The following is a 25450-nucleotide window of genomic DNA, read 5'->3' on the forward strand; positions in this document are numbered from 1 at the left end:
AACGGCTGAAATTACGGGGATGTTTCAGCCTGAAAACATCCCCGTAATTTCAGCCGTACCGGCATGTGCAGGCGCTTGAACGCCGCGTCAATTACGGCCGTAATTAGCGCTGCTATTCATTGGAGTCAATGAATAGCGGCTCCAATTACGGCCAAAGAAGTGACAGGTCACTTCTTCTACGCGGGCGTCTATTTACGCGCCGTCATTTGACAGCGGCGCGTAAATATACGCCTCGTGTGAACAGACAAACGTCTGCCCATTGCTTTCAATGGGCAGATGTTTGTCAGCGCTATTGAGGCGCTATTTTCAGACGTAATTCGGGGCAAAAACGCCCGAATTACGTCCGTAAATAGGCCGTGTGAACATACCCTTATTCCCTTGAAAACAGCTCCGCATTTTCAGACGTTTGAGTTTGCGTGTGTACATAGCCTTACAGAAGCAAGCTGTGCTATTTCTGTTACTTCTAAGTTACAGAAAAAGCTGCCTCAGCAGGCAGAGACAGGGTTGGGTACCCCTGTTCGTGAAACGGGTTTGAGTCCCTGTGGATATGCCATAAACGTCTGTCGTGAGACAACCCCTTTAACCCCGTAGCGGTTTCACAGGAATTAAAGCACAGCGGAGGGGAAATGTAAAAGTAATTTTTTTTTGCATATATTCAATTTTAATCCATTCTTTCTAGAACACCTCAGGTGTTAGCAGGAAAATGTAACTCATGGATTATCCGGACTGTGCAGTTTTTAGAAATAACCCATATGTGGTCCTAGAGTGCGACTTGACTCCAACAACCAGCGGCGTAGCTATAGGGGTCGCAGCGGTCGCAGTTGCGACCGGGTCCCTAAGCCTGAGGGGCCCATGGGCCCCCGTTGCCATACCACATGCTTGTTAAATAAATCTGTGCCGTGAAGCCGGCGCTTCCTGGTTACGGTCACGTGGTACACTTGGTGTACCATTTGACCGTGTTGTCACGTGACACGTCTTCCAGCCAGTGCAGTGGAAGAGCCGATGCGGAGGACTCCAGCTGAGCTTCAGAGTCTGTATTGTAATGTATTGTGTAGCGTTGTATTGTGTTGCCTTGTAATGTATTGTGTTGTGCTGCCTTATAATGTATTGTGCGGTTTGCGGTGGAGGGGGGGCCTCGTTAAATTACAGCCCCCCTCCTCTCTCCACTGCAAACTGCACACTACATTACACACTGTGGATCGCGTCCCCCTGGGGATTCGCGTGAAGACCTCCGGGGGTCGCGAGTCACTCACTGTGGTCCCAGTTCCATTCAATGCTGGAGCAAGGAGCTGACGTTTCCTTCATCCAGCAATCACTGTGCCCTGAGAGGCTCGACACAGGCTGGCGGGATGCCGAGTCACTCATAGCACACACCGGAGGCGGCGAAGGATCCTCCACCCGGCGTGGGAACGAGGATAGCTAAGTGATTATGCCATTTTTCTATTATGCACATATGGGGGCATTATACTGTATGGGGGGGCTGATATGGCATGGGGGAATTATACTATATGGGGGGCTGATATGGGGGGAATTATACTGTATGGGGAGCTGATATGGAGGGGTATTATACAGTATGGGGAGCTGATATGCAGGGGCATTATACTGTCTGGGGAGCTCATATGGGGGGCATTATACTGTATGGGAAGCTCATATGGGGGCATTATACTGTATGGGAAGCTCATATGGGGGCATTATACTGTATGGGGAGCGGATATGGGGGACACTATAATGTATGGGGGCAGCTATGTGGGGCATTATACTGTGGGAGCCGATATGGGGAGCATTATACGGTATGGGGCTGTTATGGGGGGGCATTATACGTTATTGGGCATTATACTGTGTGGGGGCAGAAATGGGAGCATTATACTGTGTGGGGGCATTATACTGTGGGGGCTGTTGGGCAAGGCATCTGGGCATAGGCGCACGCAGGTGTCTGATGATGGTGGTGTTGGGGAGGCCCAAGCTGAATTTTTGCACTCGGGCCCATGAGACTTTAGCTACGCCCCTGCCAACAACACAGGAGCACCTTGTGTATTTTGGAACCTCCTTTTTAGGCCTTATTCAGACATGTGCACTTCACGTCCGTGTGCTGTCTTATTTTAACGGACACCACATGGACCTATGAAATTCAATGGGGACAGTCAGACATGCATTGTTTTCCACGCAGCGTGTGTAAATTGCATAAAACCGCATGCATGTCCTATTTTGGTGCGTTTTTGCGCACCACGCACCCATTGAAGTCAATGGGTGCGTGAAAATCATGGACAGAACACGGACGTGATCGGTGTGCAGTCCGTGATTCACGCACCAGTTGCTAAAGAAATGCAGAGGAAAAAAATTAATAAAATGCGCACCAACACGAACATCAAAAACTGATGGCACACAGAACACACACTGATGGCACACAGAACTAACGCAGGAAAAACGCTCTGTATTTTGTGGACGCAAAACGGACACGTTCGTGTGAAGCTGGCCTTATTAGGATGTTTTCCAGGCACCATGAGGCCTTGTTCACACAGTACAAATTTGGTGCAGGTTTTGCATGTATTTTTTTTAAGCCAAAACAAGAAACAGAATCTAAATAGAATATATAAAGGAAGGTCTTATAGGTCTGCTCTCCTGGATCCAGTTCTGGTTTTGGCTTAAAACCATGCATGCAAAATCTGTAGCAAATCTGCACTGTGCGAAGGCCTAAAGCAGGGGCGTAGCTAGGGGGGACAGGCGGGGCATGTGTCCCGGGCGCAACTTAGAGGTGGCGCCAGCACCGCACCATCCATGATGCAGCAGTCTGCCTGGAGAGAGGGAGAAGACAGACAGGAGCAGAGCACAGGAAAACACAGGACAGTGGTGAGTACACAGTGTAAAACAATTTAGTGCCTGGGAACACTAGTGTTTCTAAAATCGTAAAATAAAGGACATTCGTTTTTGATTGTAGAAACTCTTGTGTCTCCAGGCACATTCTTTTTGCGGCTGCTGTAGGTCCCCAGGGCTGACTGCAGAGGGATTCCGCGGTGTTTGATCACATCACCGGTATGCTGGTGATGCAATCAAAGAGGGGAATTCCCTTTGATCATGCCACGGTCATGGACCACGGTAATCAAAGTGTTAAACAGCTGGGGTCCGAATGTTTTCCGACCACAGCTGTGTTCAGGAGGCTGCTCTAAGATCAGGAGCTGTAAGTTACACCTCTTACTTAGAGGATGAGCGCTCACACGAGCGCTCTTCAGCCTCTCCTACAGCGACGCCAAAATACATCGTTGTAGGCTCGGGACCTGCACCGCCTGACCTCAAAAGAAAGTGGGCGGTCAGGAAGAATTAACATGTCCGTAGGTCCGTCCATCTCATATCTATCTATTATCTATCTTATACCTCCCAACCGTCCCAGATTCAGCCGGAGAGTGTCCCGCTGTCCGGGGCGGCCGGGGGTATGTCCCGCTGATTGACAGGGAAAGTCATTCTGCCCTGCCAATCAGCGCCTTCCATAGAAGCAAGCGTCGCAATCACGTCATCGCGCTGCTTGCATCGCTCAACCCCAGAAGACCTGCGCAGAAGAGAGCTGGTCTCCATTGCCGCCAGACGGTGCTGGAACAAGATTAAGGTGAGTTTGTTTAGTTTGTTTTTTTAATCCTAATTTAAAAAAAAAGTGTGTGCCATTATATACGAGGGGGGCTTTATCTACGGCGGGCTCTATCTACAGGGGGGGCTATATACTGGGGTGGGCTATATGTGGACCACTATATACAGGGGTGGGCTATATCTACAGGGGGCTATAGACAGGGGTGGGCTAACTGTGGAGCACTATGTACAGGGGTGGGCTATCTGTGGAGAACTATATACAGGGGTGGGCTATCTGTGGAGCACTATATACAGGGGTGGGCTATCTGTGGAGCACTGTATACAGGGGTGGGCTATCTGTGGAGCACTATATACAGGGGTGAGCTATCTGGGGAGCACTATATACAGGGGTGGGCTATCTGTGGAGCACTATGTACAGGGGTGGGCTATCTGTGGAGCACTATGTACAGGGGTGGGCTATCTGTGGAGCACTATAGGGGGAGCTATATGTGGGACACTATATACAGGAGTAGGCAATATGGGGGCACTATCTACAGGGGGCAACATCTACAGGGCACTCTATGGCAGGTACTATCTACAGGGGCCATGGTGTGTGTGTGGGAAACAGTGTATGGTGCGATTATAATTAGAGGTGCAGTGTATGGGGCTATTATATTTAGGGGCGTAGTGTGAGGTATAATGAGAACTTTATTTTTGTTTATAGGTGTAGAAATGTTTGAGAAGTGAGAAACTGAAGACGTCTGAGCGGCAAACTGCAGAAATGGGCTGTGGCCAGGAGAAGTCTTAGAGGTCTGAACTGGATGGAGATAAAGAACTAGAATCTGAGACGTCACCGGTGAGTCACTTATAATGTGGCGACAGGACACTTAAAGCTGCTCTCTCTCCTACATAAGTCGATGGGCGCTGTAATGTAGGTGACAGCAGTGTTTTATATTTAGGAAAACAATCTATTTTTACCACGTTATGAGCGATTTTAGCTTTATGCTAATTAGTTTCTTAATGCCCAACTGGGCGTGTTTTTACTTTTGACCAAGTGGGTGTTGCAAAGAGAAGTGTATGACGCTGACCAATCATCATCATACACTTTCTACTCAGCGCATAGTGACACTGCGTTATTCACGCTGTGCTGTCTTATACTGACACATTAACGTTACTGAAGTGTCTTGACAGTGAATAGACATTCCTTCCAGCCTGGACGGGATGTCTATTCACAATCCTGACACTTTGGTAACGTTTGTGTGGGACTTACAGCAGAGCAAGCGTAATCTCTTGAGATCACGCTGTAAATGACAGGTTACAACGCGATTACGCTTTGCCCTGCTGTAAGTCCCACACAAACGTTACCGAAGTGTCGGGATTGTGAATAGACATCCCGTCCTGGCTGGAAGGAATGTCTATTCACTGTCAAGACACTTCAGTAACGTTAATGTGTCAGTATAAGACAGCACAGCGTGAATGCTGGAGGAATGAAAATCTGACTCTTTTCAGATGAAGATTTGACTCTTTTCTGCTCATTTGCATACGGCGTGGGACCACTGAAAGACGGAATACTAAAGGTACAGAGCTTACTTAGAACATATTTATAGCTTAGATGACAATGATTTTTCACCCACTTTCACCAGGTATTGCTCGCTTTATAGCTAAAATGCTGTTGACAGGTTCCCTTTAATGCCAAAGAGCTAAATTTGAGTCTCATCTGACCACAGCACCTTCTCCCAATCACTCTCAGAATCATCCAGATGTTCATTTGCAAACTTCAGACGGGCCTGTACATGTGCCTTCTTGAGCAGGGGGACCTTGCGGGCACTGCAGGATTTTAATCCATTACGGTGTAATGTGTTACCAATGGTTTTCTTGGTGACTCTGGTCCCAGCTGCCTTGAGATCATTAACAAGTTCCCCCCGTGTAGTTTTCAGCTGAGCTCTCACCTTCCTCAGGATCAAGGATACCCCACGAGGTGAGATTTTGCATGGAGCCCCAGATCGATGTCGATTGACAGTCATTTTGTATGTCCTCCATTTTCTTACTATTGCACCAACAGTTGTCTCCTTCTCACCCAGCGTCTTACTTATGGTTTTGTAGCCCATTCCAGCCTTGTGCAGGTCTATGATCTTGTCCCTGACATCCTTAGAAAGCTCTTTGGTCTTGCCCATGTTGTAGAGGTTAGAGTCAGACTGATTCATTGAGTCTGTGGACAGGAGTCTTTTATACAGGTGACCATTTAAGACAGCTGTCTTTAATGCAGGCACCAAGTTGATTTGGAGCGTGTAACTGGTCTGGAGGAGGCTGAACTCTTAATGGTTGGTAGGGGATCAAATACTTATTTCTCTGTGCACAATACAAATAAATATATATTATTTTGACAATGTGATTTTCTGTTTTTTTTTTTTTTATATAATCTATCTCTCGCTGGTAAAATTAACCTAGCCTAAAAATTCTAGACTGTTCATGACTTTGACAGTGGGCAAACTTACAAAATCAGCAAGGTATCAAATAATTATTTCCTTCACTGTATATATACACATACTGTAATGACGGGGCAGGGAGACAGACAGGTGAGCCCTAATCTACCCGCCACTCAGTCCCTGCCTACTTGCACGGCCCGTCCTAGGCGACGGCGTACAACTGGGCGACGGTCCCTACGCTCCATATGTGTACGACAGACAAACAGACAAGGGTACACAGAAGCTAAGGGAAATGGGGCAGTTGCCCACGGCAACACCGTGAGCAACAGGGAGTAGAGAACGAGCAGAGTCAAACCAGGAGTGTACGAGGTACCAAACGTAGAGCAGAAGCTTAGTCAGTAAAGCCAGGGTCCAAATGAAGCAAGGTCAATAATAATAGCAGGAGCAGCAGAGCCAGGAAAAAGGAAAGCATCACAGGCACTGGAGGAGGAGCAGGAAATGAAGGTATAAATAGACAGAGGGCGGGATCTAGCTCCGTCTGGCCAGGCTGTGATAGGTTCTCCCACTCCTCAGCCTCCCATCCTGATTGGTAGCAGATCGAGTCACTCTAACAGACCTAGGCACAGATGCAGGCTGATTAACCACGGGCGTCGACAAAGAAGGTGGGTCAGGCAAATCCATTACAGTACCCCCCCTTTTATGAGGGGCCACTGGACCCTTCCTAGGTGGACCTGGCTTGTTGGGGAACCGAAGATGGAACTTCCTGAGCAATAACCCGGCGTGAACATCCCGGGCCGGTACCCAAGTCCTCCTCTCAGGCCCGTAACCTCTCCAATGGACCAGGTACTGGAGGGAGTCCTGTACCATCCTGTTGTCCACAATCTTGGCCACCTCGAATTCTACCCCTTCAAGAGTGAGAACAGGGACCGGAGGTTTCCTCGAGGTAGCCAAGCTCGGGGAGCATCTTTTCAGGAGGGAGGCATGGAACACGTTGTGTATCTGAAAGGACAGGGGTAACTCCAGCTGGAAGGAGACAGGGTTAAGGACCTCAATGATCTAGTACGGCCCTATATACCGGGGAGCAAATTTTTTGGACGGGACTTTAAGGCACAAATTTTTTGAGGACAGCCACACCAGATCCCCGACCACAAACAAGGGGTTAGTAGAACGTCTCTTATCTGCCTGAGTCTTTTGGATGCTCTGGGACGCCTCAAGGTTCTTATGAACCTGGGCCCAGACTGTGCACAGTTCCCAATGAACGACATCTACCTGCCACTCAGTCCCTGCCTACTTGCACTGCCCGTCCTAGGCGACGGTGTACAACTGGGCGACGGTCCCTACGCTCAATATGTGTACGACAGACAAACAGACAAGGGTACACAGAAGCTAAGGGAAATGGGGCAGTTGCCCACGGCAACACCGTGAGCAACAGGAGTAGAGAACGAGCAGAGTCAAACCAGGAGTGTACGAGGTACCAAACGCAGAGCAGAAGCGTAGTCAGTAAAGCAAGGGTCCAAATGAAGCAAGGTCAATAATAATAGCAGGATCAGCAGAGCCAGGAAACAGGAAAGAAACACAGGCACTGGAGGAGCAGGAAATGAAGGTATAAATAGACAGAGGGCGGGATCTAGCTCCGTCTGGCCAGGCTGTGATAGGTTCTCCCACTCCTCAGCCTCCCAGCCTGATTGGTAGCAGATCGAGTCACTCTAACAGACCTAGGCACAGATGCACACGGATTAACCACGGGCGTCGACAAAGAAGCTGTGTCAGGCAATTCCATTACACATACATACATATATATCTTAGATTTGTAATGGGTACGTCAACCGATACCCGCCCTCCAGTGAATTTATCCAGTTTCAAATCATAGGTCATAAATATATCTCTGAAAGTTGACACAGCGAGCTTTGTATGCTCAGAATCCTTCTGACATTTATTCATCAAACTATTAAAATAAAATCTTTTGAAGTGGGAGCAGCTCGATTCCAGCCAATCGTTTACAATATGACGTTAATTTGGATTTCATTTAGCCACTAGCATATAATGACAATATGTTTTGTCCTGAACCAATTATAGGCTCAGCATGCGTTTTAAATGTAAAACTATGTTTTCCCAAAATATACCAAATCATAGATAGTAGGAGTCAGACTATCCTCTCCCTTATAGTAAATGAAACTCTTCTCCAAGGCTAAGAGTCAGACTGACCCCCTCCCTTATAGAAGGAGAAAACAGAGTCTTAGAGCCAATATATATCAAAGAGTATCAAAAAAAGTTCCTTTATTCAATATATATAACAACAAACATTTAAAACTGTATATGACAGGAGAAACTCAATGTAATGTCAACACAACGATATATCAGGGAAACCCAGATTATAGGTAGTAAACCATTAACCAATATATATCTACAGGCAAGAGTATCAGTTAGAAAGTGCAGTGCAAGTATTGTGGCTGCTACAGGGCCAAATGATCCTGACAAGAAGCATGAATGTACTAAGAAGATAAAGGTGAGCCATCCCCTGAAACTCCAGGAGTAGGCATGATAATCTTACCCATATAAAGTCTTAATGAGTTCCCTGACGATCGGTGTGTGACCCCCTCCCTTATAGTAAACAGTGATTCTCCAAGAATGATAGGCTCCTTATCACACAAAAATAGGTAAATACTCATGTGTATTCTCCATAGCAGGAGTGAGACTTAATAAAAAACACACAGCAGCATACTACAGAAAAACATAGAATTGTTTCAGACAATGCGGACATAGATATATTAGCCTTAAAGAGGCTCTGTCACCACATTATACGTGCCCTATCTCCTATATAAGATCGGCGCTATAATGTAGGTGACAGCAGTGCTTTTTATTTAGAAAAACGATCTATTTTAAGGCACTTTATGAGCGATTTTGAGCTTTATGCTAATGAGTTTCTTAATGCCCAAGTGGGCCTGTTTTTACTTTAGACCAAGTGGGCGTTGTACAGAGGTGTATATGACACTGACCAATCAGCGTCATACACTTCTCTCCATTCATTTACACTGCACTAGCAATATAGTTATATTGCTATGTGCAGCCACATGCACAAACACACTAACATTACTGTAGTGTCCGGATAATGAATATACATCACTACCAGCCAGGACGTGATGTGTATTCAGAATCCTGACAAGTCTGTAGCGTCTCTGTGAGATTTACAGCAAGGCAAACGTAATCTTGCGAGATTACGATGTAACCTGTCATTTCAAACGAGATTACGTTTGCCTTGCTGGAATCTCACAGAAAAGATTCAGAAGTGGTCAGGATTCTGAATAAACATCACGTCCTGGCTGGTAATGATGTATATTCATCGTCAAGACACTGCAGTAATGTTAGTGTTTGTGTATGTGGCTGCACATAGCGATATAACTATATCGCTAGTGTAGTGTAAATGAATGGAGAGAAGTGCATGACGCTGAGTGGTCACTGATTGGTCAGCGTCATACACTCCTCTGTACAACGCCCACTTGGTCTCAAGTAAAAACACGCCCACTTGGGCATTAAGAAACTCATTAGCATAAAGCTAAAAAAAAATCGCTCATAAAGTGGTTTAAAATAGATCGTTTTTCTAAATAAAAAAGCATTACGGTCACCTACATTATAGCGCTGATCTCTTTGTATAGGAGATGGGGCACTTATGTGGTGACAGAGCCTCTTTAAGGCAACATGCCTCAATCTCACAATTGATCCTTCAGGGCACAAGATGGATTCCAGATATCCAAAATGGACGCCACCATACAAGATGGAGTCCACGCAAAATTTCATCATTTAAACATATTCTAATCACTTTCACAAATGCCATCTGTATGAAGTGCACAGACAGCTTTTTTTGTACCACACCATCATTTCATACAGCTTAAGCACTTGATCCAAGAGATCAACCCCTCCCATCTGCCCATTATAGGCCAGGATGTAATATGATTTGGGGGTCACTGTACTGGTACCTCGTAGAGGGACGGGGTGCTGCCATTATTGTGTATTGCAGTCAATATAAGGACATCCCTCGTCTTTATACTTGAGCAACATCATGCTCTCGGTGTGTAGAAGGGGCAAGAGCAGAGCACTGAGTGTTTAACCAAGCAGCGAACTAGGGAGGCCTCTCTAGTTTTTGCACACAGTGCCACATGCTGCAGTACTTCTGGAAGCAAGGAACTCTAGTATATAAGTTGGCAACCCCGGTCCGGCACCAAATCCCACACTATTTTCCCCCACTAATTCCCAGCATTCTGGGGGATTAGTACTGGTGTCCTTCCCTTCGTAAACCCTCAACCTGTAGGTGTACCCTGAAATACTCACACACGACTTGTACATTTTAACTCCATATCTTGCCTCCTACTGTGCAGGTAGTAGCGGAATTTAAGCCTCCCTTTAAAATGTATCAGAGACTCGTCTATAGAAATGCACTTCAAAGTGGTATATGCTTGAGCAAACTTGGCACTAAAATTATCAAATCACTGGCCTGATTCAACCACCTATTTTTGGCCTTCCAGACGCGGCGATTTCAAGCTTTTATTTTTCATCCCCGCCTTCTGATAGACTTCGCATTAATTTTTCCATCGACAGTCGTATACGGGCTCGTTTGTTGGAGGATGAGTTTTACTTTCTAACGGCCCCATTTGAAAGTACATACCATGTATTTAAAAACATTTTTTTGTGAGGGGGGAGTGAAAAAAAAAGAAAAAAAGAAGGAGTTCCGCTGTTGTGTAGTCATATTCGGAGAGCCGGAAGGCCCATGCACACAACCGTGCATTTGGTCCACATACTATCCTCAATTACAGATAGTATAGGGAACATAATATCCTATGGGCCAATGCACACAATTGTGGTTTCCACACTACATGCATTGCTCGAAGCCCAGACTGCAAAAAAATGTAATATAAATATAGGACATTTCGTTTTACTGTCCGGGCTCGTTAAACTCAATGCACTCGTGTGTGCCAGGTCTGTGATTGCGGACGGCCCGCAGATGACACTTGTCAGGCCTTTTGTGCTTTAATCACGGACCGTGCACACAGGTACGGTCGTGTGATTGAGGCCTAACTTTTTAAGTTTGTCAAAGTATGAGGGCTTGTTTTTTGTGGGACGAGCTGTAGTCCTCATTGGTACCATATTGAGTTACATCTGACATTTTGCTACCTTTTTTATACATTTTTTGGGAGGCGAGCTTAACATCAATCAGCAATTGTCAAGGTTTTTCATGGCATTTAGCGTACTTGATAATGTAGCGTGAGATTCGGTCGTTACGGATTCAGCAATACCAATTATGTATAGGGTTTTATTTTTTTAGTTTTTACATTTGTTTCCAATAATAGACTTGCTTGTATTCACTGTAAAAACTATTTCTCGTTGAATTCATGAGGGGGGGGGACGGCACCACGTGTATAGGCTCTTGCCACTTGGAGGCTGGCACTAGGTAGGAAAAGTCTTGGCTCAGCCCAGGCAGGTCATACCCTTCCCACAAATACTGGCTACATCAGTTTTTATAGAAAGTAGCAGGAGAAGACAAACAATGACATGTCTACGGTCCTGGAAGTAGAAAACAACCACCAACGGCCGGAACAGGTCCCAGGCCTGAAAAATGGGCGGGATCTGTGTCCCCAATGAACCCAACAAGAAAAAGATTTTACAGCGAGTACAAAAAAAAATTTTTCATTAATGTTATTGGCGGACACAGCACCATGGGACATCCTAAAAGCACTCCCAGAGGGTGGGTAGAAAATTAAAAGGAAAGCGTACAGCCCTGCAAACGGCCTAACACCCAGCTGCCTGCAGCACCTTGCAACCCAGACTGGCATCAGAGGAAGCCAAAGAATTAAGCCTGTAAACTTTGCTGAAGGTTTGCACTGAAAGTTCAGAGAGATCCCAGGAAGCTCAGCTTCAACAGCCACGCAGTTAATCGCATAGGAGGTAAAGTTGGATGGAATAGCGGACCTTGGTATAGTAGTTCAGGATGAGATATAATACACCAAGATCAGTCTGGGAGTAGGTTGTTTAAGTTGGCCTTTTAGGCCTCGTCTCTAGCACCCTGGGGAAGAGTGGAAGGGGAGGACTCATCCCACAGAGTGACCAGGGCATCGACTGCAATAGCCCTAAGATCACGCATCGTGGCCACATAGGTTGAAACCTTGTAGTTGAAATGAGAAGCAAAGAGATCCACATCTGGGGTGCCCCACTTCCTGTAAAGTTGTTGGAATACCTCTGGGTGAGTCCAGTGGGAGAGGGCCAAGAAGATTGCCCTCAATTCCAGAAAGGTTGATCTGCAGGGATGCCTCCTCTTGCGACCAAGTGCCCTAGACTATGTGGAGGCCGAAAATTGCAACCCACCATGATAGGTTGGTATCTATTAAGATAACAAGCCACTAGAGTGGGAAGGACAGGCCATCCCAGCATAATGGCAAATAAGTTGTCCCACCAGCACAACTCCTGGAGAGAGGTCATGAGAATCAGATTGTCCAGTGAGTTCAGAGACCCGTCTAAGAGTGGAAAGATGGCCCCCTGGAGGAGTCTTGAGTGTGATTGAGGATATGGAACTGCCTCGAAGGTCAACACATCCTTCCCAGCATCAGCATGCAAAAAAGCGTGTGGACAATAGAGGAGGGTCACTTTGGCACTTAGCGTCTTGATCTTGTTCTCTATGAGATGGACCCTTACTGACCCGGTGTTGAAGTACATTACCAGAAACTCCATGCTTTGAGCTGGGACCAATGAGGATTTGGTTGTTTCCTTGTTATTGAGCCACCCAAACCTTTTAAATGTGTCCAGAGTGATGTGGACACTGAAGATTGTGCTGTCTGGAGGCGGTTTCACCAAGTGGTCATCCAGGTAAGTGATGGCAGCCACTCCCATGGCACAGGGAAGCACCATGACAGTCGCCAGGACCTTGGTGAAAACCTGTTGAGAGCGGGAAAAGGGAGGAGCGACAAACTAGAATTGTTGAGAACCTATTGTGAAACTAAGGAAGCGCTGGTGAGTCCTTGCAATAGGGATGTGGAGCTATGTATCGCATATGTCGATGGAGAAGAGGAACGCTCATTGTTCAGTGATGCAACCACTGACCTTAGGGATTCCATGCAAAATCTCCAAATTTGAACAAAGCGGTTCAACTTCTTCAAATCCAGCATTGGAAAGACTGATCCATTCCTTTTGAGGACTGAAGAGATTCAAGTAGAACCCCTGAAAACGTTCCAACTGAGAAGCTGAGACAATAACCTTATGTAGGAAAAGGGGACGAACAGCCTGGAAAAAAGCAAAAGCACAAACTGGTGTATAAACAGAGAAAAAAAATAAAATTTTAAAAAACTTTCTGGAGAAAGATTTGAAAACTATCAACACCACTTCTCGAAATCAGGCGTAGTCCGAGATTAGACATTCTGCTGCAGAATTCTGCTGCATGACTCCTTCAAAAATACTGTGGTGCAGGTCCTACTCACTTAAGTAGTTCCAAAGGCTGGGTGCAGAGCAGGATCTGTGCCACAAATGCAGACTTGGTTTAACAACCCAACTTTTTGTCGAGCGAGTCACTGAGTGATGCCGCATCTGACAGTGGGATGGTGGTGCTCTTAGACAGCGGTGAGATAAGTGGATCCACGGAAAGAGAAATTGACCATTTTGAGATCAAGTCCTCCTGAGAAGAAAACAGTGCTATTCCATCTTGAAACAGACAAACGTCTGTCAGGATGCTTGCATTCTTTGCAAATTTCCTGAAACTTGCTATGGTTTGGAGAGCAAAGCATTTAGTGCTGTAAAGGTGCCTCTTCCTGAGAAGGGGTGATGGGGTCATCCTTTACATGAAAGGCATCCCTGACAGTACATAACGCCTGCATGGCAGCTGTTACTTTTCACACTGGAGGAAAGTGACTGATCCTGGTTGGAAGCAGCTTCTCAATTGATGACCCCAACAGTGGACCCTTGAAGGGTACCTGAGGAGGAGAGGGACTTGCCTCTGGTACTCCCACGCTTCTTATGTGATCTACCACGAGAGGTAGACTGTATTGTCCAGGTGAGAGGAAGGAGGGGCATTGAGTTCTGATCCTATCTGGGAAGGCAGGTTCTCCAAAGACTCCACTAAGGTTTGGGAGAGTCTGGAAATGTCACATAAGGTCTGATCAAAAGACTTGGCCCATTCAGGAGGTGCCACATCCTAGGGGAGGGGTTTCTGGGTTGCAGACTCCGTGGGCAGAAGGGATTATACTGACCGTATGCAAACTTTCTATTACATCTGCCACAGTTATAGTATGTAATCGTTGCCTCCTGTTCTGACTGCCTGGTGGAATCCTCCCGAGACATGTCACAAAGGAGAGGGGGATAAAAAAAAAAAGGTGATAATCAGCCCTAAGGCTGGCATACCAGACCCCAGGTGAGGTGTACCACTTGGCAAAAGACTAGAGCACTTGAAGTACGATGAAAAAAAACGACTCCTGGAGCAGCAGGAAAGGACAGCTTGCTATGCAGCAGTGCTGGAAAATTGCACTGACACCCGGAGTCTGGCTTCGGAGCGATGCAGGAAGCAAAAGGACCACCCTTTAATGAGCCAGCACTGTGGAATAGCCACCCTGGTTCTGAGCATGCATCCATAAGAGAGACTCTCTCCAGTTAGCCAAAATAATGACAGTCGATAGGGCCACCGGGATCAGGAAACAGCTAGAGGGGCATGGGGTGTGTGTCCGAGCATGTTGCAGGCCCCAGCCAGCAGGGCTGATGGATCGAGAGGCATGTATGGCACAACTTGCCGCTTGTTTTCTCACTGCAAAAATAGGTAGAAAATGGTCCCTTGTTCCCGACAAGCCACTGGTGTAGCATATTCCCCAAGGCATGCCCCCATGATAGGGCCAATAAAAATGATCCTAGAGAGGGAATGAGCCATGGCAGAGTCCCACTACAGGACTCGTGTACATATAGCCATAAGACTACATGCACACGACCGTTGTTGTAGTCAGTGCCCTAGCTGTCTTTTTTTTTACGGATAGCACACGGATATATTCATCCCTATGGCCCCATGCACACTACCGTGTTTTTCACGGATCCACGTGGGGGCAGCGGGACCGAACCACAAAACGCAAAGCCTATTCCTGTCCGTGTTTTTGCGGCTCGGTCTCGCCTATTGCTCTATGCTGATGTGAAGACCATGGACATACAGAACAATGCGGAGGACACAAATTACAAACGGTTGTGCGCATGCAGCCTTAGGCTATGTTCAGGCTGGAAAATACAAGGCTGATTTCAAGAGGAAACAGTCTATAAAACCAGGCGTTTTTGGAGCAGATTTACAAGGTGTTTTTGATTTCCACAAGCGTTTTTGAAGTAAACGGACGCATATTTTCCAATCTTTTTTTTTTTGTGTCAATGTGAAAACAATCAACTTGTAAAATGCATTAATAAGTGACAGGTCACTGTCTGCTTTTTAACTTGAATTTTTTTTTTTTTTAGTCCCAAAAAGGCACAGGAAGATACAGCTTCCCGATTCGGGATTGCTAGTAGAAGTACAATGCATTGCAGGGTATTATGCCAGTCAGATTTAAATATTCATAAATGGCAGACCTGGAGACCACTGTTAGGCTGTGTTCACACGAGCATGTTACGTCCGTAATGGACGGAACGTATTTCGGCCGCAAGTTCCGGACCGAACACACTGCAGGGAGCCGGGCTCCTAGCATCATAGTTATGTACGATGCTAAGAGTCCCTACCTCTCAGCAGGACAACTGTCCCGTACTGTAATCATATTTTCAGTACGGGACAGTAGTTCCACGGAGGGGCAGGGACTCCTAGCATCGTACATAACTATGATGCTAGGAGCCCGGCTCCCTGCAGTGTGTTCGGTCCGGGACTTGCGGCCAAAATACGTTCTGTCCATTACGGACTAAACATGCTCGTGTGAACCCAGCCTTAGGCTGCCAGTGGTTATAGTAACCATCAGCAACCTGCAAATACTTTGCAGGGAGGGGCGAATGGGTTCTAACCATTTAGATGTCAGATCATACGGAAGAGACAGGTGCTGCACAACCCCTTTAACCAAACCTGTGATCTGCGTTTGGTGTCTATATTAACACGTGTATAGACTTTCATTAGCCAGATGTATGCCAGAAGAGTTTCCCTTTACACTCGTTTAGCATTTGTTTAATAAGCATTCTTCAGAACAAAAGGAATTCTACAAAAAAATAAAAATTATATATGTATACCGCAGGGCATACAGTTACACATTTGGCAGCACTTTTCAAATATGTATGCTGAACATAAACCCTCAAAGTGTGAAGTGAGCCTCTTGTAAAAAAAAAATGTAAATAATAGACAAATATAAAATTAGTACTAGCAGAAGATTGAATTTACCAATAGCAGCAATAAACCACTTAAAAAAAACAAAAAAAAAAACAACAAACCCACAATACCTCAAGTTTTGTCTCAGCTGTCCAGATTCCTTTCTCTAGTACATTTCTTTGAGAGGTTTCTTGCTTCAAGCTTTTAACTGGTTTGGACATCTTACAATTCTACATTAAAAAAAAAAAAAAAAGTATATGCTAACATTCAAAAAAGCAGAAAGTACAAAAGAAAAAAGGGAAAATAAATATTTGTACCACAACTGCTGTTTCATTTGCTGAAATCATTGTCCCATTGCAGATTTCTTCAAGAGGGGGTCTGTGGCTGCATAGCTTGTTTTTCATCATGTTTACTCCACCTTCCAAAGCATTGTCAGTTTCCCAGAGCTGAAATTAGATCGATACACTTAGGGCAAGGTCACACGGTGCATCGTTGACGCGGTTTTGTTGCGTTTGAAAACCGCATGCGGTCAACTACATGCGTTTTTTGTCTCTGTAATGCTGCAGTTCTGTTGCTCATTACAATGCATTGCAGAACTGTTAGCAAAAACGCAAGCAGTTCAGCAACAACATTAGCAGCGCGGTCATTAACCGCATGCGGTCAGACATTACGAAGATGCAGTTAACTGCACAAACAACACATTGTAATATAATAGCAGCAGTCTGTCCTTAACACAAATTTCACCATTGACTTCTATTGAAAAACTAATTGCTGCAGTTTAAAAACGCAACATAAACGCACCGTGACGGCACCGTGTGGCCTTACCCTTAGGTATACTAATAGAAAAGTTGGAGATGGTCAGGTTACCTATAAGGGCACAAAATATGCCAGTTTTTTGCCTGGAAAAGAATGGCATTCAGGCTGATGACCATATTTATCAAGCTCACACACCACATTGCTGACACGAAGTCCATATTCACACAGCATATTTTTCTGCCGTATTTCAGAGTGTGATATGTTCACGTTACTCTCCGAAATGCACCTCAAAAATGCCTGTATACAGCTTCTCATTCATTTCAATAAATAAAAGCTATGTAGTTAATTTGAGGTGGAATTTTACGCCACTGTTTAAAAAAAACACAGCATAAAAATACACCTTGTCCAGAAGAAGCATGTCACTTCTTGGTGTTTTTGAATCAGATTTTTTATATTTCCAATGGACAATGCCAAAACCACTTTGAAAAAAACACTTCAAAAACACTTAGCAAATCTGCTTCAAAAACACCTAGTTTTCAGAGCTAGATTTGTCTTGAAATCAGCCTTGTATGTTTCTGCTTCACACATAAGCCATGTGAACATGGCCTTAGGGTGGATTCACATGTGGCGTAAATTTTACACTACCACACATCAAAAATCCAACTTTTTAGGATAATTTTTAGAACATTTCCAACATACCACAGTACTCCATGCAGCCATTGTAATAAAACCACAACTTTGCACAAACTAGCCACTTCTAGACCTTATAACAAAACCCCCTATTTGTTTCAAAACAGGATCCTATTGGATAACAAGCCCTTCTGAGGGTGGAAATCATTTAACCCCTTTGCTTCTAGAAAAGGTTTCTTGCTTGTTTAGGACTGGCACTCTAGCACATTTTTATTTTATACTATATGAAGCAGTCTGCCACTAACAAGTAGTAATGTAATTGCATAGTATTTCTTAAATTTTTTGTAAATTTATTTTTAACAGTATTGTATGTTTTCCCCATCATAGTTATTCAGGATATCCCTATTTGGGAAATGATTAGATAATTACTGACCAGATGCTTTAATTCACATTTGGGCTAAGTTAACACATATCGTGTTTGTTGTGGATTTTCAGTTATAAAGAAAAGCACAATGCAAAACACCATTCACATGAAGCGTAAAAAAAATCCCCAGCAGGTCATAGACAAGTCGCAGATTTTCAGTTTAGTTTTTATGCTCAGCAGAGCCGTGTGCCCAGATTCTGAACAGCAGAAAACAGAGTCTAAGGGTATGTTCACACAAGGGCGTCCGTTACGGCTGAAATTACGGGGATGTTTCAGCCTGAAAACATCCCCGTAATTTCAGCCGTAACGGCATGTGCAGGCGCTTGAACGCCGCGTCAATTACGGACGTAATTGGCGCTGCTATTCATTGGAGTCAATGAGTAACGGCTCCAATTACGGCCAAATAAGTGACAGGTCACTTCTTTGACGCGGGCGTCTATTTACGCGCCGTCATTTGACAGCGGCGCATAAATATACGCCTCGTGTGAACAGACAAACGTCTGCCCATTGCTTTCAATGGGCAGATGTTTGTCAGCGCTATTGAGGCGCTATTTTCAGACGTAATTCGGGGCAAAAACGCCCGAATTACGTCCGTAAATAGGCCGTGTGAACATACCCTTAAGCTGAGCCATATTATGCCTCAGTACTTCATCGTATTATGGAGGTATGCTACACTAGAAGTTATGCATATTAGGGAGAATACCTCTATAAGGCCACGATCACACACACAGTTTTGATGCAGTTTTTGGTGATTTTATTTGAACCAAAGCCAGAAGTGGTTCCAAAAGGGAGGAAAGGTATAAAGAAAATACTGATGCACCTCCTTTGTTTGGTTCAGACATAAACTGCATCAAAACATGCGTGTGTACCCATGCAGACTGCCATATTATGGATTTGTGTTTTCTACACTGCTATCAACCCATGCTTTACCTCCATGTGCCTTTTATTTTATACAGACACATAATGGCCCACATTTATTAACCCCTTCCCAATATTTGTCATAAGTATACGTCAAGGAAAACTAGTGATTCCCGCAATTTGTCGTATACTTATGACAAATGGATGGCACGGGCTCAGAAGCTGGGTCTGTGCCATCATCCCCCGGTGTCATGCTACAGCTGACACCCTGCTGTAATAGCGGGGACCGAAATTAGCTCTAATCCCTGTCATTAATCCCTTCAATGCAGCGGTCAAAAGTGACCAGTGGCGTAAATACCACCGTAGTAGCCGTAGTAGCCGTAGCAGCTGCTACGGGGCCCGCGGCATGAGGGGGCCCGTGTCGCCCGCCGGCACGGGCCCCCACCATAGCTGGAGGCTCCACTAGCAGCCGCTATGGCTGCTACAGCGGGACGCCACTGAACACTACGGCAGAGCAGGGAGGTATCTCCCCGCTCTGCCATTAAACAAAAGACATGTATCCCCTATCCACAGGATAGGGGATACATGTGTGATCGCTGGCATTGATAGGGAGAACGGGGGACTGAAAGTCCCCTGAAGTTCTCCATCACAAACCTCGGACTTCCGGGGTCTGTGTCGGCAGCTCCGTAGAAATGAATGGAGCGCCGGCGTGACCAGCGCTCCATTCCTTTTTATTGAGCTGCGCAGACGCCGGAAGTCAGAGGTTAGTCATGGAGAACTTCAGGGGACTTTCAGTCCCCCGTTCTCCTTATCAGTGCCAGCGATCACACATGTATCCCCTATCCTGTGGATAGGGGATACATGTCTTTTGTAGGACACACTGTAGGTCGCATTTTTTTGGGGGGTTGGGGACGCTGTATGGCATTCCCTACAGGGGGGGGCTGTATGGCGTTCCCTACAGGGGGGGTTGTATGGCGTTCCCTATAGGGGGGGCTGTATGGCGTTCCCTACAGAGGGGGCTGTATTGCGTTCTCTACAGTGGGGGCTGTATGGCGTTCTCTACAGTGGGGGCTGTATGGCGTTAGCGCCATATAGCCCCCTCTGTAGAGAACGCCATACAGTCCCCCCTGTAGATAACACCATACAGTCCCCCCTGTAGCTAACGCCATACAGCCACCTCTGTAGATATTTATAAAGGGGTCTGTATGGCGTTATCTACAGGGGGGCTGTATGGCATTCCCTACAGGGGGGGGGGGCTGTATGGCGTTCCCTACAGGGGGGGGGCTGTATGGCATTCCCTACAGGGGGGGCTGTATGGCGTTCCCTACAGAGGGGGCTGTATGGCGTTCCCTACAGGGGGGGCTGTATGGCGTCCCTACAGGGGGGGCTGTATGGCGTTCTCTACAGTGGGGGCTGTATTGCGTTCTCTACAGTGGGGGCTGTATGGCGTTCTCTACAGTGGGGGCTGTATGGCGTTCTCTACAGTGGGGGCTGTATGGCGTTAGCACCATACAGCCTCCTCTGTAGATAATGCCATACAGTCCCCCCTGTAGATAACGCCATACAGTCCCCCCTGTAGATAACGCCATACAGCCACCTCTGTAGATATCTATAAAGGGGTCTGTATGGCGTTATCTACAGGGGGGGCTGTATGTCATTATCTACAGAGGGGGCTGTATGGCGCTATCTACAGAGGGGGCTGTATGGCGCTATCTACAGAGGTGTCTGTATGGCGCTAATTACATAGGGGTCTGTATGGCGTTATCTACAGAGGGGGCTGTATGGCGCTATCTACAGAGGGGGCTGTATGGCGCTATCTACAGAGGGGGCTGTATTGCACTATCTACAGAGGGTGCTGTATGGCGCTATCTACAGGGGGTGTATGGCGTTATCTACAGAGGGGGCTGTATGGCGCTATCTACAGAGGGGGCTGTATGGCGCTATCTACCGGGGGGTGTATGGCATTATCTACAGAGGGGGCTGTATGGTGCTATCTACAGAGGGGGCTGTATGGATCTATCTACAGAGGTGGCTGTATGGCTCTATCTACAGAGGGGGCTGTATGGCGCTATCTACAGAGGGAGCTGTATGGCGCTATCTACAGGGGGGCTGTATGGCGCTATCTACAGGGGGGGCTGTATGGCGTTATCTACAGGGGGATGTATGACGCTATCTACAGGGGGGCTGTATGGCGCTATCTACAGGGGGGGCAGTATGGCGCTATCTACAGGGGGGCTGTATGGCGCTATCTACAGGGGGGCTGTATGGCGTTATCTACAGGGGGGCTTTATGGCGTTATCTACAGGGGGGCTGTATGGCGCTAGCTACAGGGGGGGCTGTATGGCGCTATCTACAGGGGGGCTGTATGGCGCTACCTACAGGGGGGCTGTATGCAGCTATCTACAGGGGGGGCTGTATGGAGTTATCTACAGGGGGCTGTATGTGGTTATCTACAGGGGGGCTGTATGGCGTTATCTACAGTTTGCTATGGGGCCCAGTCTTTCCTAGTTACGCCCCTGAAAGCGACCGCTGCATTTAAGGTGTTTGCTCAGAGGCGGAGCCTAGTCGGCTTGCTGTCAGTGAACGACTGATAGTTCTAATACATTGCACTACATAGGTAATAAATAGGGACAAAAAAAAGTGAAAAAAAGTTGTCAAAAATAAAATAAAAGTTTCAAGTAATAAAATAAAATACGATCGCCCCTTTCCCCCTATCAAGTCCTTTAATAGTGAAAAAAATAAATAAACCATACATATTTGGTATCGCCGCGTCCATAACAACCTGAACAATAAAAATATTATGTTATATATCCCGCGTGGTAAACGCCCTAAAAAAAAGCCTAAAATCAATGCCAGAATTGCTGTTTTTTGGTCACTTTGCCTTCCAAAAATTGGAATAAAAAGTGATCAAAAAGTCGCATGTATCCAAAAATGGTACCTATGAAAACCATAGCTCGTCTCACAAAAAAAAAGCCCTCATACAATTAAATGTCACAACATGGCGACAGGAAAAATTAATTATTTTTACAAAAGTAATTTTATTGTGCAAAAAGTAGTAAATTTGGTATCGCCGGAATCGTACTGACCCGCAGAATAAAGTTAACATGTAATTTATAACGCAAGGTGAAGGCTGTATAAAAAAAAAACAACTAAAACATGATGCCAGAATTGCTGGTTTTTGGTCAGCTTACCTCCCAAAATAGGATAAAAAGTGATCACAAAGTCGTATTTACCCCAAAATGATACCAATAAAAACTATAGCTCGCCCTGCAAAAAAAACAGCTCTCATACCACTACGACTATGAAAAAATAAAATAAGTTAAGACTCCCATAAGTCAGGAAAGAAAAAATATGCAGTTGTGCAGGTCCGAAGGGAACATTTCTTTTGTTTCAAGAAGTGATTTATCAAGCCCCTAAAATTAGGGAACCAGGAAGGGGAGCACCCAAACATATCTGTTGGAAGCGAGGGCACCAGTATTATACCAGGACAACACTTTCCCCCAAAAAATCCCCAAACTGCAAAAGTGCGGAGTGTGTACCTTCATAACCCTACAGCGTGCCCAAACAGCTGTTTACTTCCACATATATGGCATCGCCATACCCGGGAGAACCCTTTTAACAATTTTTGGGGTGTGTGTCTCCAGTGGCACAAGCTGGGCATGACATAATTGCCACTGAAATGGCATATCTAGGGAAAATAGCAATTTTTACTTTGCACCATTCACAGTGCAATCATTTATGGAAAAGACCTGTGGGGTCAAAATACTCACTACACCCCTAATAAATGCCTTGAGGGGTGTAGTTTCCAAAATGGGGTCAGTTCTCAGGGGCTTCTTTTATTATTTCACATCAGAGCCTCAATTTCGAATGGTACTCTTTCACTCATGAGCCATGTCGAATGTCCAGACAAAAGATTAGGGCCACATGTAGGGTGTTTCTGAAACCGGAAAACACAGCACAATAATTAGAGAGCTGTCTTGTTATGGTGGCACAAGCTGGGCACCACATATTGGGATATCTATGGAAAAATTCCCATTTTCACTCTGCAACATCGAGTGCACACTAATTTCTGGAAAACACCTGCAGAGTTAACATGCTCACTACACCCCTAGGTGAATAGCTTGAGGGGTGTAGTTACCAAAATGAGGTCACTTCTGTGGGTTTTTACACTGTTTTGGTCCCACAGGGGCTTTGCAAATACGACATAGCGACCAGAAACCAATCCAGAAAAATCTGCACTCCAAAAGCCAAATGGTGCTCCTTCAGCAGTTTATTTCCAGGAGAAATTGCTTTACAAATGTTGGTTTGTTTTTTTCCCTTTATTTGTTGAAAAAAATTAAACATTTTGAGCTAAAAAAAATGATTTTTTTATTTTCACTGCCCACTTCTAATAAAAACTATGAAACACTTGTGGGGTCAAAATGCTCACTACACCCCTGGATGAATTCCTCAAGGGGTATGGTTTCGTAAATGGAGTCACTTTTCGTGAGTTTTCACTGTACTGGTACCTTAGGGGTTTTGCAAATGCGAGATGGTACCAAGAAACCAATCCAGCAAAATCTGCGCTCCAAAAGCCAAATGGCGCTACTTCCCTTCTAAGCCCTGCCATGTGCCCAAACAGCAGTTTATGACTACATATGGGTACTCCGGATAAGTTGCTTTACAAATATTGGGGGTCCTATTCTTCTTTATTCCTTGTGGAAATTGTTGTTTGTTTGTTTTTAGCTAAAATTACATCTTATTGGAAAAAATTTAAAAATTTTAATTTTCCCCTCCAAATTCTAATAAAACCTGAGGTCAAAATTCTCACTTCATTTTGGGGTGTAGTTTCCAAAATGGGGTCTTTTTGGGGGTATTTCCTTTGTTTTGGCACCACAACACCTCTTCAAACCTGACATGGTGCCTAAAATACTGTATTATCTAATAAAAAGAAGGCCCCAAAATCCACTAGGTGCTTCTTTTGCTTCTGAGGCCTGTGCTTATGTCCATTAGCACACTAGGGCCACATGTGGGATATTTATAAAAACGGCAGAATCTGGGCAATAAATATTGAGTTGTAAAACCTTCTGTGTTATAGAAAAAAAATTGATTAAAAATGAAATCACTCACAGCACACTGACCCATTGATTTCAATGTGGCTATTCACACATGCGTGAGTTTTCACGCAGCGGGAGTCCGTTGCGTGAAACTCACTGCATGTCCTATATTAGTGTGTTTTCACGCACCTACGCACCCATTGAAGTCAATGGGTGCGTGAAAACCACGCACAGCACACGATGCACATCTGTGTGCTTTTTGCAAGATTTGCGCATCAATTCCACTGAAAAAAAAAACAAGAAGTGCTTTGCGAGTGCGTGAAAAACACATGCCACTCGCAAAGCACACTGATGCACACGGACCAGATTTACGCATATTTTTTACGTGCGTAAATCTACAGAAGGAATAAAGAAGAAAAAGCCCCCTAACATTTGTAAAGCAACTTCTCTGGCGTATGCAAATACCCCATATGTGGTCATAAACTGCTGTTTGGGCACACGGCAGGGCTCAGAAGAGAAGGAGCGCCATTTGGCTTTGGAAGTACAGATTTTGCTGGATTTCTTGGCACCATGTCGCTTTTGCAAAGATACCAGTACAGTAGAAACTACCCAAAAGTGACTTCATTTACGAAACGACACCCCTTGAGGAATTCATCTAGGAGTGTAGTGAGCAGTGGCATAGCCATAGGGGTCACAGCAAACGAAGGCATCCCGCCGAAACGCGCTTCGGGTTGGTGTCTCTGCAGTGCATGAGTAACAGCATGGGTAAGTGACCCTCTCATTACCATGTGTCACATAGGTCTGGTCTTATAGATTTGGTTACTCTTTGTTTATTATCTCTTTTGAGAGGCTCCTTATACTATATAATGTTCACACTATTTTGAACCATTACCTTACACTTTTTCTGGACCATTTTCAACTACATGCATGGAGATATTTGCCCATTATCTATATTGCATGTAATTGATGCTACTTCCCAGTGGTTTACATTCATATACTTTTGTATACCCATGTGTTTTCCTGTCCTGCAAGACACCGCGATGTTGCAGTGTATGCTTCATTTTTAAATCTGTTTTGTCTTATACATGTTCATTAATAAAGGATATTTTGCATTTTTCTAATAAATTTGTGTTAATTGACCTTATTTGTAGGACATATCTTGAATATAATAGGTCAGTGTACTTGGTTACATGGTAAAGCCTCTTTGCCTATCAGTCATATGGTTACATTTCCTGGTTGTTCAAATAGGCTGTATAGTTTTTATAGGTAACATTTTTGGATACATGCGACTTTTTGATCACTTTTTATTGAAATTTTTATAGGGCAAAGTACCAAAAAAATGAAATTCTGGTATTGTTTTTTACAGGATTTTATACGCCGTTCAACGCATGGAATAAATAACATAATATTTTTATAGTTCAGGCCGTTACAGTCACAGCGATACCAAATATGTATGGTTTATTTTATTTTTTTCAATATTAAC

General features: G+C 45.1%; 1 protein-coding gene across 1 annotated transcript in view; it reads right to left on the bottom strand.

Annotated features, from left to right (window-relative positions):
• Positions 1-25450, bottom strand: part of LOC142748079 (G2/mitotic-specific cyclin-B2-like) — a 58146-nt gene that overhangs the window by 24510 nt on the left and 8186 nt on the right. Inside the window, exons 2-3 of the mRNA XM_075855207.1 lie at positions 16581-16709; positions 16395-16493 (exon numbers count right to left, since the gene is read on the bottom strand). Of these exons, the coding sequence (XP_075711322.1) occupies positions 16395-16493; positions 16581-16709 (228 nt within the window). The remainder of the gene's footprint in view (positions 1-16394; positions 16494-16580; positions 16710-25450) is intronic.

The sequence above is a fragment of the Rhinoderma darwinii genome, chromosome 3 (genome assembly GCF_050947455.1).
Source record: "Rhinoderma darwinii isolate aRhiDar2 chromosome 3, aRhiDar2.hap1, whole genome shotgun sequence".
NCBI classification, from domain to species: Eukaryota; Metazoa; Chordata; class Amphibia; order Anura; family Rhinodermatidae; genus Rhinoderma; species Rhinoderma darwinii.